This window comes from Helobdella robusta, assembly GCF_000326865.2.
Source record: "Helobdella robusta unplaced genomic scaffold HELROscaffold_36, whole genome shotgun sequence".
NCBI classification, from domain to species: Eukaryota; Metazoa; Annelida; class Clitellata; order Rhynchobdellida; family Glossiphoniidae; genus Helobdella; species Helobdella robusta.
The window spans coordinates 42,403-63,641 of record NW_008704742.1 but is presented as its reverse complement, the minus strand read 5'-3'; the positions used below and the strand labels follow the sequence as shown (position 1 = coordinate 63,641).

Sequence of the window (21,239 nt, the reverse complement as noted above, 5' to 3'; positions counted from 1 at the left end):
AAAAACATTTGTTTTTATTTTAAGAAACAAATGCTTTGGCCTCTTAAACAGCAAATAAAAATGAAAGTATAAATAATGAATTTCATTAAGGTATAAAATTTAACAGATTCTTTACCTTTATTCTTTATTGAATCTCTTTAGTTTAGTTTAAAAAGTTTAGTTTTTAGTTTGGCAATTAGTTTTAGTTTAGATAAGGCAGCATTAAACATTCAAACAAGAAGTAAACTAATTAATTAGTAATGCTAACCTGATTGAATACTATTTTTAATCTCATCAGCAACTTCCTTAGCAAGACATTCATAAATTTTCAGCCTCTCTTCATCTTCATATTCAACTTCACCTACCAATCCTAATTCTTCTTCATTGTCAGACTTCTTAGACAAAAGTGTTGGATTATTCTCTTCAGTTGTCATCCTCTTCAATCAACCAGTTGGAAATTTAAATTTGTTATAAAATGCGCTCAACTAAAATTCCGGAAAAACTAAATAATAATGAATTCCGACTGGCAGACAGAATTATTTAAATTTGATACCTTTCAGCCGCCATGCAACCACAAAATAGCAACAAAATCTTAAGCAGCCTGGACTGAAACTGACAGGAGACCACCTGGTATTTTAAATTTTTAAAAATTATATTTACAATTAAAATTTTAAACGATTTCTCTATTTTTTAGTTAAATGCAATTATTCTCGCGATAAATTTTCATAAAATTGTGATTTAAATGCACCCAAAAGCAGCAAATTAAGAATTGCAAAAGTTAGCACGCACAGTAAGCGCTGAGAAGGAAAGAACCTGAATGTATGAACAACCAAAAAAATCCTTTCATGTGTGTGTGTTCGTGTGTGTGTGTGTGTGTGTGTGTATGTGTGTGTTCGTGTGTGTGTTTGTGTGTGTGTATGTTTGTGTGTGTGTGTATATATATATGTGTGTGTGTGTGTGTGTGTGTAGAAAGGAGTTCCATGGTAACTGTCCACATAATAAGCAATCTCAAAATATTATTCAATTGTTTGTAATGCTTTTATTTAGTGTACAAAATTGCAAGTATGTTTCTACATACAACTCAGGTGCGTTTGTTATTTAAATTATTATTTATTTATTTTATAAGGATGAATGTATGTTGAATGATATATTCTTATACTTAGAATAAGAATAAGATAATGTCTAAAGGGGCTTCGAGATACAAATTTGGAAACCGTTTAAATCATTGGATTACATTAGAAAGTGATATGAAGCTTTTAATCTGAACTTTGACCTAGAAGCAATTGCTTCATTACAGTGTACTGTTTTTTTTACAAAGTAAACAACCACCTGGAGTCTCCCCGTATCAGTTATAATGTCATTGTCTTTCTTGCTTCCAATGCAGCGTGCAATGGTGGAGATACGGTAGGGCAACTCCAGTTTAAAATCCCTTGGTTAAAATATAAAATTAAAATCTATTTTCTGGAGCTAATTTATTATTTCAAAACGTTGTAAATAATGGCACTGAATTTAAAATGCACCGTGGCCATGTCACATCTTGAAAGTGGGCAAATCCAAGTTTCTTATAAGTCATTTATTTTATGGTGGAGCATCGAATAACACTTGAGAATACAAATGAAGCCGTCGACCTGAACGTTAATTTGAATCATTGTCGTCTGTATATTCTACATTTCCGCTCTCCCTAATCTGAACCCATATACAAATAATCATCGAATAAAGACCTTTATACCTTATATACCTGTATATGCCCTAATCTAAACTGCTGAGATAGGTATTCCTCGTCATACAAAATAGTTGTAGTTGTAAAAAAAATAATATAACCTCCAGCTCCAGAATATCCATCTATTATTCGCACGAAACAATTAAAAATATTAGCAGTTACATTTGCATCCACACTCAACATTACACCTCATAGAAACCACATCATCACAAAAGGTCTTCAAACATTTCATGCACTCAAAACACTTCGCTCACATGGTCTCAAAGGTATCAAACTATTATTCGACATCACAGAATCACTCACCATCTCACCCGCACATCAAATATGCGCTGCGCAGTGGAGGGTCTGGGGGTTTTAATATTGATAACAAAACTGCTCACAACGGGAGGCCATTTTTTGTTATTAAGTCAGTAAAACTCAATTTAAAACTCAGTTTTTAGACAGAAAAAACACTGACTTAAAGTACAAATGGACCAAAATTTGGTGTGATAAGCCAAAATAAGTTCGTCAGCCAAATTTTAGCTATTTTGGTTAATTTTTTGGTTGAAATCAGATTATAAAAAAACATCTATTTTGTTTATTATACGATATGTAACAAACCAATGACTATTTTTTATATTATTGATATCAGATAGCAGCAGATAAACAGTTACCAGCACTTTTATCTGATCTGTTATTCTATAATGGGAAGTAATTATGAATGACTTTTATCGGAAAGTCATTAACGTTTCAATGTTTGAAAGATCTCACTGAATTGTTATCCTGAAAAAATTATTGTTCATTACGATGCCCAGTAAGATGCGAGAGATTCAACAATACATACACATCATTAATTTTACGCTGATGTGAAATTATCCACTCGCGATAAATTACTTTTAATGTACTTTGGTTATTTAGTAATAATCCTATTTTTAGTGACATGTCACGATAATATACTCTAGCCATTGATATGGAAAGATATTTAAGGAACCTGATAGAAGAAGATGTGACGTTTTTTTTATTAGATTTTATGGCTGTGTAGAGAAGAACAAAATTATTTTCGCATAACAAAATTGCATGGTGTAAGACGTCTTATTGGAAGTTCAGACCAAAAATATCACAAGTCATGGGCACCTGTAGCGGAAGTGAATTATTTCGACAAAACCGCGTCATGTGATGAGGACGTAAACAAAGAAAAAGGTATTGACGATGTTTTTTTGTCCGACTACAATCCTTTCGTTAACAGAAGAAACATGGAAATATATAAGTGTAAAAAATTCAAAAAAGGACTCCACAGTGGGGCGATAGAATTGAAAGGTTTTCAAAGTGACGACGGAGATCATCAATGTAGTCATCGTTCGACTCTTCAAGCACAACTGACGCTCAAAATAAAGATGACAACCATCAGAAATTATTCATTGGAAAAAATTAGGAACAAATAATTCATTTCATTATTTTCAATATACATTATATTTATTTAGATTATATTACATTTATGAATAATTAAATTACATTTTAATTATTGTAAAAGTTGTTTTTTATGAGTTTTAAAGTTATTAAATTATTTAGTGTAATTTTTTTCAAGTGAAATAAAATAAATTGGATCCGAACATAGTGTTCATTTTCCTCCACCATCCTCATAAAGACTTGAAAAGCGCTAGACGTTAAAATCAAATTATTATTTATTTTATACATTTGCAACATTTAAAACGGCAGTGAGGAAAAATTCTCATCTACAACTGATCAACCACGCCCTTAGCATTTTTTGTTTCTACATATCAGTTTACATTTAATTACTTTTATTTAATAATATTTTTCAATATATTTAAATTTTATTTATTGTACACACCCTGGGGGGTTTCGGTGTTCAACTCCCCCGAAATAAAATATTTCATAGTTTTAAAAATAGTTTGAAAACTTTTTAATATTTCTGCAATTTTAAGATGCTGTCATTTTTTGTTGTATATTTATTTTTGGTTTATTGATGTCAATTAGGACTGCTTCTGCAATTTTAAGATGCGTGTAGTTGCTTTAACACAGAGCTATTCTTAAACATATCATCAATAAAAATGTCACACCAACCAACCCAAATATAAAGTTAAACTCCGAATTTATTACAACAATAAAAAGACGTCTCACCTAATACTGAAAAACAACTGTAGTCCTAGATATAACTCTGTGTTAAAGCGTAATCACGTAATATATGAATTTAATTGCCCCATTGACGGCTGTGCACGTCAACATGACTCATATATCGGGATTACTACTATCTCACTGACTAGAAGGCTTACGATGCATAAACAGAGTGGTGCTATAAAATCTCATTTGGACTCAACACACTCAATCACTATTAGCCGTGAAATCCTCGACAGCAACATCAAAGTAATATACCAGAACACCAAATACACGCATCTTAAAATTGCAGAAGCAGTCCTAATCGACATCAATAAACCAAAAATAAATATACAACAAAAAATGACAACCTCACTCCCAACCCGGCGCTTAACCAACAATGAAAACAAAGAAGTAATAAAAACTAGCATTGTAAATGGTGACAAAGAAGAATATGATGCTATCGATGAAGAAAAGGAGACCAAAGTAGATGACCAGCCAATAAAGAAACCTGATACCTAATTTCCATCTAAGTTCATTTTGACAAAGTCAATATTTCCATATATAAACATCAACCGCACTGATGATGATTCATTCGGAATCGTAATATGGCCTTATTTGCAGCATGAATTCAGAAAATAAGTTTATTTTGAATTTTAATAAACTAAACTGCTTTTGCTTTTTCTGGTCCTTTTCTCTGGAACTCTCTGCCTACTTCTCTAACTATTTCTCCATCGCTTGCGAAGTTCAGAGCGGATCTCAAGACCCATCTGTTTTCAAAATTCATGGAGGAGCGCTGTTGAACATCGCGGAAATAGCGCTTTATAAGCTAATTGATTGATTGATTGATTGATAAACGTTCTTCAAAAAACTTAAGTGAGAAAAATCGAAAAAACGAACTACAAACATATTAACGCCAAACATTCGGTAGAATTTATAGAATATTGTGAAATATATATTATAAATATATATATATATATATTATTATTTTTCAATTTTTGCCATTGATACTGATTAGACTTTTTCTTATTTAATCAATGATTGTCTCTAATTTTTTAATAATTGTTTGTTCCATCCCCGTCTAAAAGTAAACTATATTTCGTTTCACGCTTATTTTGCCGTTAAAGTTCTGAAGTCTTCAAATAAAAATATAATGGAAGAGCACATTTTTGATTACCAGTTTCGTTTAATTTTAGTAGGAGATAGCATGGTAGGCAAATCTAGTTTGTTGAGATACTTCACGGAAGGCATATTTGATGATTCTTGTGAACCCACCATGGGGGTGGATTTTTTCGCTCGTTTGGTTGATATCAAACCTAACGTCAGAGTAAAGCTACAAATCTGGGATACTGCCGGTCAGGAAAGATTCAGGTTAAATCGTTAGTTAATAATTTGTGTGTGCACGATTGTGTGTGTGCATGCTGTAATAATAATCATGAATAAGCATTATAAAAAAATGATTGCCGGGATGGATGATTGCCAGCTAGCAGGATCTAGACCTCCACTAGTTGTAGGAGAGTAACTGGCTAACTGTTGTCTGAATTTTTTTCTGCATCTATAAATAATTTTGAATAAATAAAAGAAACGTGAAGATAATTATGGCAAACCTTGAGTTTCAGACCTACTTGTTTGTTTACATTCACTATCTCTAATATAGAGTAAAATAAGCTCCCTCTACTGAAATTCGAAAAGTGCATTGAGATTAAAATAGAAGCATGTATAGATAGATTTATTTAATTATAATTTGTTGATATATTTTTATAATAATTTGTACGTATAATTTAGTAAATTAAACCTTTTAAATTGTTTAAAATTTCTTGGATAACATATAAAATAAATGACAAAAAATGAAGAAATTTTTATTTTTATACGAAGTAAAACAAAAATTGTGAAATTTAGTAAATAAAACACTGAGCCACATATAATCAATATAAAATTAATAATAATAATTAATTAATAATAATTCAAATTATTTAACAAATATTGTGTTTTTGGTGTATGTGCCTAATAATATTACCAAACGGTAGGTTGCCGTACCATTCGCGCCACAGAAATTCTGTCAAGTAAGTGTGCCTGAGGGACGTCGATGTACCGTACATAGCTTTGAATCTGGCTTTGAATCGTGCCCACATGGATTGAACGTTTTGGATGTGTGCTCCTGTCACTGGGTCAACAAAATTTTGGGAATGGTTGACTGTCAAATGAGTGTAGCCCATATTTCCCAGCTGGCTATAGGCCCGACACTCATCTGACACGATGGTTGTGCCAGGAGCAATCCACTTTTGTATCAGCGGCAACAACGCTTGTGAATCTTGGGCCACGACTTCTTCCACAAAACAAAGCTTTGTACCACGTTGGATTCCTCCAAAAATCAAACCTTCATTGGCACCCACATTTCTCCCCCTCTTGTATTTCGCTTTCATTAATTTGGACTCATCAATCTCAACAATTGTGCCAGGGCCACCTATCTGGTTAATTTAGGAATAATTTTTTGAGCATTGTAATATAATTTCAATTTTTATTAAATTGTTGACAAACCCCTAGACTTTTAACCTACCTGGTCAATTTGCTGTACGCATTTAAACAGACAAATGTCACAACAAAAATTGAACCAATCGATGACTGTTCTTTCACACAGTTTCAGTTCGTGACATGTCGAACTGATGGACATTTTTAGCACCCAGAAATAAACCATGCGGACAATCAGGCTAAGTCTTATGTGACTTCTTTCAAAGAACGAGTCTTTCCTGATGCTGCATCTTTTTTGAATAATTTATAAGTATTAATTAACATTTAAACTAATAAATAAAAAATACTTGAAATATATAATTTATGTAACCTTGATTTATTTTTGACAAATTATTGACAACGCCAGACAACTCCATCCTTTTTTAAATTACAAGTTACCTCTGCCATTTCGCAACCACAATTATCCCAGCACATTTCACGGTAGATTAGTCCGTGAAATCTGAGCCACTGCCTTGTCACGCGTTTATTTTTCGTTAAACGCACGACCAGGTCAGTGAATGTCACGTTGTCAGCCATCGTAATGCTTTCTAAATATTAAAATTAAAACATATTGATTTATAATTTAAGGATAAAATTTTAACATTAATCTAACCTAATGTTTTTATAAATATTATAACATATATTACTCGTTATTATAAGTGATTATAATTTAATGCTTAAACAATTATAAATTATAAAATTAATCTAACCTTGGTTTTTTGATATATTCAAGTTTTATTAAAACAACTACGAGGACACAAAAACGTTGGAAAAGGAAATACATGCATAGATATATCAATACGTGTTACTTGTTTGAAATTTTAGAAAAAAGTAAAAAATGAAAAAATTATGAAAATCTAATTAAACCTATTTTAATTAATTTATTTTAATAAATTTTAATATATTTATTTAATCACTATATTACTATGTTAACATTTTAAAATACGAAATAAACGTTTTAAAATTCTTCTTTCTTCTATTTTAATCTCAATCAACTTTCTGCATATTAGTATGAGGGGCTTTTGTAACTCTCTATTGGAGATAGTGATGTAAACAATCGTAAATGTAAACAAATTTTAACGTTGTATGTCTGAAACTCAAGGATTGCCTTAATTACTATTATAATTGTATTATTATTGTCACATTGTTTTTTGATAGATACAACGATACTGTCTATACAACAAAACAAAAGATACTAATTTATATAAAACTGAACCTTGCCATACCAACCAACCTAAATATTATATTATAATTATACACATTCATCTGTGCCAGTTGTACACATATTAAAAAGAAAAACACAAAAGTTGATAAGAACAGCAAGCTTGCATGCATGTGAAATATTTGCCTTTTAGTTTAGGTAGCAGCAAAAGTACATGCACATGCGTACGGAATTTGCTTGTATAAACACGAAATTGTATAGTTATAGATGACATTATAAATGTTTAAAAATGTATAATTTTGCAGTGGCATTCTGTGTAAACTGTAAAGTCTAGTACAAACAAGAAGACATGTTATGCAAAATGTTTATAAACGTTTAACGGCAACGACATAGAGTCTGTCATCATACGTTGTTCATACCAAAATATATATGGAGTATGGTCCAGTGAATATATATATAATAACAGATATCAAAAATTTGTTATTATCGTTACATGTACTATGTTAAAGTGTTTCTTAAAATTTAAAAAATTTTTTTCCAAATAAATTTTATTCAATCATTAGGAGTTAAATTTTTATTATAATAACTCCAACATTGTAAATTGCAATGGAAATGGAAAAAACGGAAAATTTTTCTAAAATTATTGTTTCACAATTTATTAAACCAAAACCAATTTTTATACCCACTTTTATTACAAAATTAATAGATATTAATTGTCATATATCATTTCAATACTTACCTTCCTCTCTCTTTAATTCAAAACCCAACCTTTCAGCTATCTATACTGTCGTGGAATTTCTTTGATAGCTCAAGTTGAACGTCTTAATGTTGACTTGGCAACTGGGTTCTTGACCACTAATGGTGTTGTTCTATGACTTCAGGTTGTTGTTGTACCAAAACTTCAGGTTGTTGTTGATCTCCTATGTTGAGCTGACCCGTTTGGTTTTACAGGTTCTCCAGTATCACAGGTTGTGTTATAGTATGATAAGTTTCTTTCCTGTTAAGTTTTGCAATCTTTGTTCCGACTCAACAGATGATCTATGTGGCGTTTCCATTGTTTCTCATACCCATTACAATCTAGAACTAAACAAAATATGTATTAGTAATTTGCAAAATTCTTCATAGTCTTTATAGCCATTTAATTTGATATAATTTTACAAATTGCAATGATCCAAAAAATTTGAGTACTTTAACATTTGGTGTGTTTAAGCGTCCCTTGGTTACCATTTTAACTAAATGACTACTACACAATTTCACTTACTATTTTTATTAATTTATACCGTTGACCGATAACTAGTGGAAAACTGTTCCATATAGATGGTGAGCAATATGAAAAGCCTTTATTGGCGAGAGCTAATTTATTGACTGGTTGATTCAGTTGCAATGATGACGGCAGACGAAGGTGATGGTGATGATTAACATGATTTTTGTTTGTTTGTTTGTTTGTTTATATTTTCCGGCGTTTCAGCACAAATTGGCTATCTTCACGCCCACTTCTTTCAATTTTATTTAGTTAGTAAGAACGTTCTTCTTCTTAAATTTTATGAAATAAATCAGTTTCAATCAGAAATTTTATTAAATTCTGTATGTTCATTTGGTTAAGAACTACTTCTTGCATATTCGTTGGAATGTTATGTCGTTTTCTTATACTGTTTTCTATTTCGTCCATCATTTCTTTTTTGGTGATTGGTTGATTGTGGCTTTCATTGTTGTTAGATTCAAAATTGAGGGCCATTTTTTCTTGTTCTTTTTTGAGTTCTCTGAATTCTTTACTATGATTGGATATCTGAGATTTATTTTTGAATTGATTGGCCAGTATATTTGCTATCTCTTCATCTGTTTCATATGTTTTGTTCTGGAAAATTATATGGCTTGTACGGCTTTCTGTGCTTTTACTTTTAAGTTTCTTGACCATTTCCCATATGTGTATCATTGGTGTATTTGATTTCATATTACTTATGAATCTGTTCCAACACTGCTTTTTTTCCTGCCTTACTGTTCTTCTTGCTATTGCCTTGGCCTTTTTATATTCTATTAAGTTAGTATGTATTGGATTATTTGTAAATATTTTTAAGTGTTTTAATTTATTTTTTATTGCTGCTTTACACTCACTGTTAAACCAGGGATTTATCATTTTATTGTTTTTATTATTTATTTTTGGTGTTGTCTGCTCTATTATCATCATTATTGTTTTGGTCCATCTTTCTATAGATGCTTCATTTATTTCATTCCACATAGCAAATTGAGAGGCTGTTTTTTTTTAATTTTCCCCAGTTTGTTTTGTTGTAATTTAATCTTTTTGTTATTGGTGCATTCTGTGTTTTATTAATTTCTATTGTTATTGGGAAATGGTCACTGCCATGCAAGTCATCGTCTATCTTTAAACTTACGTCCTCCTGGATGCTTAGAGAAGTAAATGTCAAATCAATCGTTGAGAGCGTGTTTGTCTGTTTGTGATAATATGTTGATCCATTGGGCTTTATTATACATATATTACTTCGAATTAACAACTCTTCTAAGCATTTGCCTTGTGGGTTTGTTTGTTTGCCGCCCCATAACCGATTGTGGGCATTGAAGTCCCCAAGGAGGATTAAAGGCTTTGGTAATCTTTCCAGCACTTGCAAGATTTCATCGGTTTTCATCAGTGTTTTTGGGGGAATGTACACATTACATATGGTTATTGATTTGTTTGTGGTTATTTTTACTGCTATTAAATGATTATATTGATGGGTCTTTATTTCTGATTGGGTTAATTTATTATTAACATATATTATCACTCCTCCTGATGGATTAGAATGAGTTGGGCCGGCTACTTTAGAGTAGGCTACATAGTTTTTTAGATTTATTTGTTTTCCTGTATTCAACTTTGTTTCCTGCAGGCAAATGATTTGAGGTTGATATTTGTTTGAGTATTTTTAGTTCTGGAATGTTGCTTTGAAGACCTCTTATATTCCACTGTAAGATTTTTATGTTGGTTTTATTTGTTATATTATTTTCATTTACATTATTGATGTTTGCCATATTGGCTGGCCTCTCCGTTTATCTTAGTTAAATTCCAGCATGCCTCTTCAGTCTCATCTCTTACATAAAAAACTTCCATTTCCCTTACATCTTTATTTAATGTTTGTGAAGTGTTATTTATATCTTCTTTTGATGTTGATGTTGAGATTTTTTTAAATTTTGTCAGTGGTTCAGCTGCCAGGATGTCGCATGTTATGCTCTTGTCTATTTTTTGGGTATTACTTTTAGTTATGTCTGCATATGACTTTTGTTGATTCGTTTTTTTAACTATCTGTATTGCTTCTGTTATTTTATTTTCTATTTTTGTTTTAATTATTTCTTTTTGTTGTTGGTATATTTTACATGACTTGTCATAAGTTGGATGTTTGCCTTTGCAATGATAGCATTTTGATTCTTTTTTACATGGTTTTTCCCGTGTGTGTTCGTGACCATCTTCCCCACAGTTGCTACATATTATTTTTTTATTATTGCATATGTTTTTATGGTGTCCGTACAATTGACATTTTGTGCATCTCATAGGATTTGGAATAAATGCATTAACCTGAATTTTTTCATAACACACTATTATTGATTTAGGACTGATGTGAGTTTGAAATGTAAGTATATACGTATTTGTTTTTACTAGTTGTTCTCCCTTTTTTATCTCTATGTTTTTTGCTTCCACAACACCTTGACTTTTTAGTTCTGAGATTATTTCTTCATTTGAACAATTTTTAAACATTTTTGTTTTGATTACTCCTTTTGAGTAGTTTAAGGACCCGTGTGGTGAACATTTAAGTTTTTCTGTATGAATTCTGTTTAATTTTTGTAATTTTATGCCCTGTTTGGCATCCTTTACTTTAATTATTATTTTGTTTCTGCCAATTTTTATATTATCGACTTCACCCACCAATCTGTGAATTTCTTTTTCAATTCTGAAACAAGTTAAGGTATTTACATTTGCATCCTTTTCAGCCTCTATGACATAATATACTGAACTTCGAGGAAATATTTCCTCATCTTCATTCAAAAGGTCAAGTGATGCTTCTCTTGCTCTTTTGTTATTTTTCCTCGTCATTTCGCTTGCAAGAGACGTTTGGGTCACCTCCAGGTGACCCGTCCTGGAAGCTTTGCCCTCCCGAACCGGTCTTTTAGTTAAGACCAAATGGCGAAAACTAGTTGTAGCTATTAAGTTATTCTCGACCAAAGACCGAACTCAATTAAAAAATTTAAATAAACACAAGACCGAAACGTCGATGGGGTATGTCGTTCGATACAACAACGCTCTATTTCTAATTTTATTTCAAGTTTGAACTGGCAAACAAAAAGACCAATGAGCCATTTTAAATAGACAAAAGTCAGAAAAAAATTTAAACATAAAAAAAGCCATTTTTTCTAAATTAAAAAAAAAACGTGGGAGATGCTCGTTTGTCGTTTTGAAACTTCCTCTACTTACAGCAGAACCTTGTGTACAAACGTTCACTCAGAAATGACGATGAAGATGAAAATATAATTAAAATCTTAATCCCACTTTAGCCGTGCTTTTAAAAAAGAACTCGATTTCGAATTTGAAACCGGTGCTGTGTTGGTTTTAAAAATGTGTAGGATCGATTAACAGATGAGCGAAGGCAAATGAGTTTGTGAAGATATGATGGCTGAGATGTGCTGAGTGTTTTATTATTATCTTTATTATTATTAAGAAACATTTATTAAGCGCTAATTAAACAATTTCATAAGCGTTCTCTTAAAAACAAAACAAAACAAAATGTTATATGTGACTTTTCATGAAACGAAAATCAAAGTGGAAAATTTTATAATTTCACAGAAAATAAAAATGTCTTTAGTTCTTTTTAAAATAAATGACAGCAATTTCATATTTAATGCGTTGATGAATCAAGAATATGAATATAAGAATATGAATATATGAATCTATAATAAGAATATAAATATATGAATATATATGAATATATGAATCATTTATATAAGAATATGAAACTATGCACAATGGTCCTGTTGACGTGTTATATAAATCTATCACTATCTGAAACAAGTAGTTCTTTTCCGAGTTTTTTAATTACGTCAAAAACTGTGTCTCTACCCACATTATCAACACCCAGAGATTCAGATCTAGCTTTAGCTGAAACGTCATTTGAATATATTTGCATCATGTTGCTTTTTTTGCACTATATTGTCATTGGAGGAGTTGACAAATTTTTGCTTCCTTCACCAACATTTTCAATTCTTCTCTTTGCTTCACTGTCAAATCATGACTTATTCCAATCTGGTTAAAATCATCTAGTGAATTTATTTTGAAAACATTCTTCATGATGCTATCTTTCATTTTAATATTACCAAAACTTATCAACATCGGTCAGGCCAGATTTTACATCTTTCTCAGTCTGAACAAGTTTCAAAATTTTCATAACATTAGCCCGATCCTTATCACTCTCCTCCAAACGAAACAAAATTACGTTGGTTTCGCTTTCCTTCATCAGATTAACATTATTCAACGTTTTTTTGCACAGTCTTGGCTTCATCCTTTATAGCATCAACATTTTTTTGACCTCACGTCTAACAATGCTGGCAAATGATTTTTTCATGCCGTTTTTCAAGGTTTTCAGTTCACCTTGTACATTATCCAAATTTTCAAATTCAGTTAATTTATCTTTATTAGTATTAACTGCCTTACTAATACACTTTACCTCTACTTTTATCTAATGCAATCAGTTATGACATGTGACGGTGGCTTTTCCTACGTATACACGACTATTGAATCAGATGGGCTAGGTGATTCTCTTTGCAATTTGAGTGATCTACAATAATTATATGGGCAATAAATGTATGCAACAATTTGCTTTAAGCGTAGTTATTGTTTAAAAATTCGTGGCATGATCTTTCTGATCTGGCAAACGTAATTACATTCGGGTCAACAAGATTTAACCTTTGTTGCACTTCTTCAGTTTTTATCAAAATCTCCATTGAATTTTTAACATTAATAATATTTTGTTCATCATATTCATAATTTATGACAACATTGATTGTTTATCTAATGGTACTTCAATTCCCTCGTAAGAATAAATAGTAACTTGTTACCTTCACCTTTATCAAAAAAGTAATAAATGCCCCTACAACATGAATCAATATAGTACTTACCAAATGTTTTACGCATAACTGCCATTGAGACAGAAAAACATTGACTAGAACAGGCGGTATACAACAGCCACATTTTGAAATATGAATATCTCAAGTCGCAACAGAGATTGTTGAAGAATGTTCAGTCGTCTTATCAGGAATGATGGCGTGAAAAAAAGCAGCTTAAATTTCCACATGTTCTTGGTAGACGCGCACGTATCGATGAATGAAATTTCATTATAATTTTTTAACTCAAGCAGTGTTTGTAAGTTTCTTCTCCAGAAATCATAAAAATTACGACGACGATTGAGCAAGCCTAACCATAAAGATGATATGTTTTGATTGGCAATTTTTTTGTTAACGACACCTATTTGTAAATTTTTTGAAATCAAAAATTTTAAAAATGTTCTGTCAGGTTCTTTCTAATTCAATACAAAACAAGCTGATTATTTTCGAAACATAATTTATTATGATAAACTAACAGAAATCATCAATTCATAACTTATACTTAATAATTCATAATATTTAATGTCATTTTATGTTCATTTCGTTCAAAAATCGATTCAACAACGTTCAAAACTGCCTTTCAAATCCGTACAAAACTGCAATTATTAACGTTCGAAACTACTATTATTAACGTTCAAAATTACAATTAATAACGTTCAGAAACTACGATTTAATAACGTTCATTCACTTAAAACTTCGATTCAACTCTATTCCACACTCTATATCGTATATATATCCATACATATCGCTAAAGCGTATGTGTTCAGCCGGTAATAATAAATAATAATAATAAATATCATTTATAAAGCGCCAATGCAAGCGACTGAGACGCCCTCGGAACTAAGAAATTAATTGACCATGGTAGTATGAATTCAATAGCAAAGACAATAATAAAATTAATAATAATAACAACAATTGACCATGGTAATCATGGTAATATGAGTTCAATAGCATTAAAAAAATTGTAATCATAATATTATAATTAAAAGGTTAATTAGAAGCAACATATAAAAACTATTGTCAATTCAGAGCAAGATTAAAATAATAAGTTTTTAAATTAGATTTAAATCCACAGAGGGAGCTAAATTTTCTAATATTCGGAGGCAAAGAATTTCAAACACTTGAAGCAGCATGACGAAATGCTCTTTTCCCAAAGTTGGTTGAAGAAATATGTTGAAGAAGTGTTGGTGCTTTGGCGGAGTGAAGATATTGATTATTCTTATTCAGATGAAGAAGACAATCAAGATACAACAGTGAATGTGATGACAACAACTTGAAAACGATGATAGCGATTTTATACTGGATACGGTGATGAAATGGAAGCCAATGAAGGTTTTTTAAATTAGATGTTGCAGATATTAGTCGATTTGGTGGTGTCTCAATACTTAGTACAACTCTGGCTGCCCGATTCATCAGCCTCTGGAGACGTGTTTCCTGTTTCTGAGATATGCCAAACATTATTGAATTACAATAATCAAGTTTGGACAATATCAAACAAGGCGCCAGATTTCCGGCCAGATCGACTGATAAAAACTGTCTGATATGACGTATTTCCTTGATATGATAATTGCAATAATAGATGAAATATGATTAGAAACAGTTAGTTTCTTGTCAAGAACAACACCGAGTGTCTGTAAAGTGTCGCAGGGATATCACTATTACCAATCCTGATTGATGTCAGGTCTTGTAACTTGTTGTTTGTGTGGAATGAGCCTAATGTGATAACCTCTGTTTTTTTTGAGTTGAATTGAAGATTATTGAGAAGAAACAACCTTTCCATGGCAGCAATGCACGTAGTGATGGCATTCACGTTTGATGAAATATCATTATTCAATGAGATAAGTTGTGTATCATCAGCATATTGATGGTAGGATACGTTGAATCTGTTGATAATCTCGTGAATTGACGAGATATATAACGTAAAAAGAAGAGGACCCAAAACCGAGCCCTGGGGTACACCATATTGTAGTTGAATTGTAGGTGATACATATTCTAATATTTTGACAAAATGACTACGACCAGACAGGTAGGATGAGAGCCAGGACAAGGCAGATCCATCCACACAAAAAACAATGTTTAGACGTTTTAATAATATGTTATGACTGATAGTATCAAGGGCTGCCGACAAGTCCAACCCAGCAAGAATTGCAGGAGTTGAACACATGATCGAGTATGTGCAACAGAGCCGTCTCCGTGGAGTGATATTTACGATAAGCTGATTGGAGAGGCGTAAAATTTGGATGTTGTGATATGTAAGGCTGTAACCTTTTTAGTGCTGCCCTTTCAATAATTTTGGAAATGGTTGATAAATTTGATATCGGTCTGTAGTTTGATGGATCTGATCTATCTAAATTAGGTTTTTTTATGAGTGGAAGAACCGAACCTTTGCAGTTTTGAAGCTGTCAGAAAACTGGCTATGAAATGAGAGATTGGTTAAGATGGAAATGGCAGTTGATAGGGTATTGATGCAGTTTGTTAACACTTGATCTGGGAAAGGGTCCACTGGTGATGTTTTGTTGCAAGAGGAATTGATAATGCTTTTGATCTCATTAGGTGTGACATCATCAAAGAGATCAAAGCGAAGACTATTGCAAGCTGAAGCAGAAATATTATCTGAATCAGCATCACCTGATGAAACCAATAATTGTTGTTCAATATTTATGTGAATGTTATTGATTTTATTAATGAAATAATCATTGAAGTTAATGACCAGTGATGATATGTTAGAATTGTTGAGAGAAAGGTTATTGTGATTCCTGTGTAGAAGTTTATTGAGGTTGCGCCAAGTGACACGCGGGTTGATTGATTTATTGAGTTCATTTCTCAACGAATCCACTCTGGACTTAAGGATCAATTCTCTGGCCATACTTTTTGCATTATCATAGTTTAGTTTGTTGATTGTTGTTTTGTTGTTCAAGTAAATACGTTCCATTTTACGCCTATGTCTTTTTGCATTACGGGCATCATTTGATATGAAGTTAGAAGAATCTAGGTTTTTGCGGAAAACCCTTGTTTTTAATGGAGCATGTTTGTCAAGTGTCTGGGTAACTATTGAATTAATGTGAGTTGCATATTGATTAGTAGTTTGTTTATCACATTCTAAAATTGATGAGGAGAGTAGATCATCATTAAATTTTGACCACCTTACTTTTTTGAGAATTCTAAACGCAGCCTTATTGGATGTAATGTTGAGTCGAGGAGTGCAGATGGAAGTGGTGATGAGGCTGTGATCAGAATGGGTAGACATTGACTGCCGAAACGATGATTGAATGTTCTTTGGGTGTTATCAACAGGTCAAGGATATTGCCCTTATCATGTGTAGGCGAACAAGATTAAACATTAGATTAAACATTAGATTGCATTAGATTAAACTCATCTAATATCTCCAACAGTTCGGCATTTACAGATGCTTGAGGAGAAGGAGCATTAAAATCACCACACACTATGAATCTGACATTTGTTGATGTGACACTTTTAATTAAATTATTGAAATCATCCAGAAATTCAGATGTTATAGGGCCAGGAGGCCTGTAAATGATGAAAATATGAACTAGTGTTTGAATGTAATGGAATTTGACAGCAAGTAGTTCAAAACTGGTTGTTGAGAAAGAGGTAATTTTTGAACACTCTATATAGTCACGGTAGATGATAGCGATGCTACCCCCTTTCTTATCATCATTTGAACCTCTGTGCTGATGAATAACTGAGAAGCCAGGTGGAGCAATATCAAACTTGATTACATCAGGGTCATCAGATGCAATCCATGTCTCAGTTAAACACAACACATCCAGATGATGATCCCGCATTGAATCATAAATGAGTGCAGCTTTACGAGTTGCTGAGCGAGTGTTCAAAAGACCAAAATTAATTTGTTGTGAGTTTCTGATGGTAGAGACACATGATGGAGTATTACGTTCTGATTTAGGTCGCCAAATTTTGAACCTGAATAGATTATTGCGAGTACATCTTGGAATGAATGCTTTACTAAGCTGGCAGAAACTGAGTAACTGTGAACGGGTATAGGAAATAACCATGATGCTCAAGTTAACACAAAATTGTTATATTTTATCCAATTGAAGTCAAGTATTTTTTTATTTATTTTATTTATTCATGTTCGTTCATGTAAAAATAATGTGTTCTAATTTTATATGTAATTAAAAACATTATGATTAAACAAAATTATTTGATTTAAATTTAATTTTTTAAGTTTAAATTGATTTATTAGTTTAAAAAAAAAATAAAGTCTTAATTCCGAGATTTAAAACACGCCATGTTGTCAGCATGGGTGGGTGCGTTCTTCCAGCAAGAAACAAATCGCTGTATGTATTGCGGTAACAGGAAAAATACCCCCCGGACAAATACCTCCCGATCAAAATACCCTGCGGGCAATTATCCCCTGAGCAAAATACCCCCAGGACAATTACCTCCCGGACAAATGTACTGTTATCATCAGTTCCAAAAATAAACATTCGATTACTATTTTCTCGTCCAGAATCATGCAAAAGGAAATTTTGCCCATCACGAGTAAATTTATAACAATCTGGAATTTCAACATCAGCCAGATCAATGGTAAAGCTATCGGATTGCTAACAACTTGACGGAGACGTCTTATATTACGTCGTATATGTTGAACAGTTGGCAATTTAGCTTTAGCATTATCATTTATTACTGAAACGCATCTAGCAACGATTTGTTGTGTTGATTCAAATGTTTCTTTTGCTAATACCTTACATTGTTGTGCACAGGTTAAAACTTCATTTCTCGCTGGATCTGGAGCATGAGAATGTACGTTCACTTGTTCCACAAGCTCATGACCACAAAGTTTAAGTTTAGCCTTGGACAAACTAATGTTTTTCATTTTTTCGCATTCATATGATACGACAACGTTTGCTAATCTTTCTGTTTAACACAAATAAAACCTTCGAAAAGCACTTTTAATTTTCCTCTATTTGAATTTACAAATTCAATCAACGATGCCATTATTACGTGTAATTGAAATCAAATTTATAACAAAATAATAATGATTATGATTCCCAACAAAAAATTTTGACAAAATTGAGTTAAGTTCACAGACAACAAAAATATGTATTCTAAAAGATAAGGAATAACTATTGTCATTGAAAAAACATTAAACGCTAATTTTTTTGCATTAGAAAGAAAATTAACAACAGCTCAATTTGCTCTAATGAATTAGAAATTATAATTCATTTGTTCTTAGAGTTTTTATGATGGTTTAGCCCGGGGGGTATTTGTCCGGGGGGTAATTGTTCGGGGGGTATTTTTCTCAGGGGGAGGGGTATTTGTCCGGGGGTATTTTGGTCAGGGGTTAATTGTCCGGGGGTATTGTGCTCGGGGGCAATTGTCCGGAGGGTTTTTGTCCGGGGGTATTTGTCCTAGAACCGTTCAGCCACTACTTTTAATCTCCAATAGCGATATCCCTGACATGTTTCACAAGACAAGACCTTCGATTCCATATTTTTCTTCAATCTTTCATCAACAACAGCCTTTTCTAATTTTTCATTTAAAATAGGAATCTGCTTATTGATGTATAAGTGATCAACAAAATGTTTCGTAAACAGGGTTGTAAAGTTTATACGCGATAATTTTTTTATTTATTTATAAAACCGTACATGAACCAACAAAAGCAAACTAATGAAATTTTATTTGCTCCTTATTAAAAAAATAATTATTAGGCAGGTTGACCATAAAAAATTTATGAAGCAATTCATCTTATGTATTCACCTTAACATAAAACGTAATAGTTTTTAGTTTTTAATTATTGTAAATTATTGTAAATAATAAATAAGGCATGATGGACGTTCTAGTTGTTAGTTGTTAACATTAAACAGACTTAACGGTTATTGTTGTATGTTATATGATTATACAATATAAAATTTCTAATAACATGTGTATAGTACACCTGCCTTGCATTAAACAGATGTTCCCCTGTATTTTCACGATATCTTTTGCAAAATGTATAAGTTGGTTGGTTGGTATCTAGGTTCAGACTCATTTTATTTATTCTTCTGGAATGGTCTTCTCTTTGCAATTTTTCTTTCTATTCCTAACAAAACTTTGCAGCACTACTAAACTGTTCATTTTGGTTTTTACAGTTTAAATCTTCCATTACAACTCATTGCTTAGCCTGAGACTTTGATAGCAACCGGTGAACAATGTATAAACATTTTTTTGTATCTTAATAATACTACTAAGTTATTTAAAAGTTGAGAAAATTAATTGAAGAAATTTAAAAGTTACCATTATTAATTCACCCATTCATTATAAACAATTGAATATACACACTACAAAATCTTTAACTGGAATTTATTTATGTAAAAATGAATATAGTTGCTAATATTTGCAACACCTAGCTTGTTTTGTTGATGTAAAGTTATAAATGAACTGAAACAGATCGATAACCAGGTCGTATTACAGAGATTCTGTTGGAGTGTTGCTGGTGTACGACATAACAAGGAGGAAGACATTTGAGCATTTGGAAGGCTGGTTGGAAGAATCAAGGTTGACCATCGTACCACACAAAGCTGTCTATGTGGTTGTTGGTCACAAATCAGATGTTGAGTCTGAAAGACAGGTGTCCTTCAAAGAAGGTTCGTTTGCCCATACTTTCTTGTTCTATGTTGTCGTCTATATATATTTACAATGAACTCATGTTACTAATCATTAGTTAATTTCAGGAAAGTCATATACCTGATACTCAAATTTTGTTGAACTGTTCAATTTAAAATTACTTTTTATCACTAACTAAACTATTCAAGCGATTCTAGTTTTATTTTCATCATCATTTTCAAGCAAAATTGAAAAAAATAATTGTAATATAATACTGCAGGTCGATCCTTTGCATCCAATAATGGTTTTCACTTTTTTGAAACATCTGCTGTCACAGGCAACAATGTAGAGGAGGTGTTCTGCACAATAGCTCGAGAAATATACGCCAAGGTGCACAAGGGAGAATATTTATTGTCAGACGACTGGGATGGTGTCAAGGAAGGGACAAATTTGGCTCTTTGTCAACCAATCAAAGTGAGGGAAACAGCAGCTTTGAAGCAGGACCACTGTGGTGGCTATGGCAGCTGTTGTTGAACAATTACAATCAGATATCTTCATCATCATCTTATCATTAATCAGTTTTAATATTATACTTCTTGTACAGTATGTTGCAGTAATGTATTTTTTACATTCAATTTTATAATTTATTTGTTGAGTGTTTTGCAACACATTTTAAGCGTATTAAAGTAAGAGCAATTTTGATGAAATGTTATAAATTGATGTAAGTTGCTTAAGTGAAATAATCCAGTGTCAGAAAATGTTATCATCACACTGGAAAGGCACATGCAATTATTTCTCTTTTGAAAAACATTTGTAGCTAATTTTAAAATTTAAATATGTATGAGCAAAAACGTTGTGCAATGGAACTGGCTAGTGTTAACTGCACAGATTTGAATATTTCAAAAAAGAAAGTATATGATACAAATTAGAAACATCTACTGCCCAACTTGCTTGAATTGTATGATTCCACAACGAACGTAGGTACTTGAGAAATCAACAGAACCAATTCAATCTCACTGCGTCAAGCATTCAGTATTTATTGCATCGCCCTATCGACGAGAGGTTATGTATTTT

The 21,239-nt window shown here is 32.0% G+C and overlaps 2 protein-coding genes across 2 annotated transcripts; both read left to right on the top strand.

Moving 5' to 3' along the window:
• Positions 1 to 1,476: 1,476 nt before the first annotated feature.
• HELRODRAFT_175971 (hypothetical protein) lies at positions 1,477 to 3,120 on the top strand (the record flags this gene model as incomplete). Its single annotated transcript, XM_009023336.1, has 3 exons — positions 1,477 to 1,536; positions 1,915 to 2,105; positions 2,766 to 3,120. 3 exons carry the CDS (start codon positions 1,477 to 1,479, stop codon positions 3,118 to 3,120), a joined length of 606 nt encoding a protein of 201 aa, XP_009021584.1.
• Positions 3,121 to 4,943: 1,823 nt separating this feature from the next.
• On the top strand, positions 4,944 to 20,699 carry HELRODRAFT_83286 (hypothetical protein; the record flags this gene model as incomplete). The annotated part of the gene is made up of 3 exons (XM_009023335.1): positions 4,944 to 5,161; positions 20,010 to 20,206; positions 20,446 to 20,699. 3 exons carry the CDS (start codon positions 4,944 to 4,946, stop codon positions 20,697 to 20,699), a joined length of 669 nt encoding a protein of 222 aa, XP_009021583.1.
• Between the last annotated feature and the right edge of the window lie 540 nt (positions 20,700 to 21,239).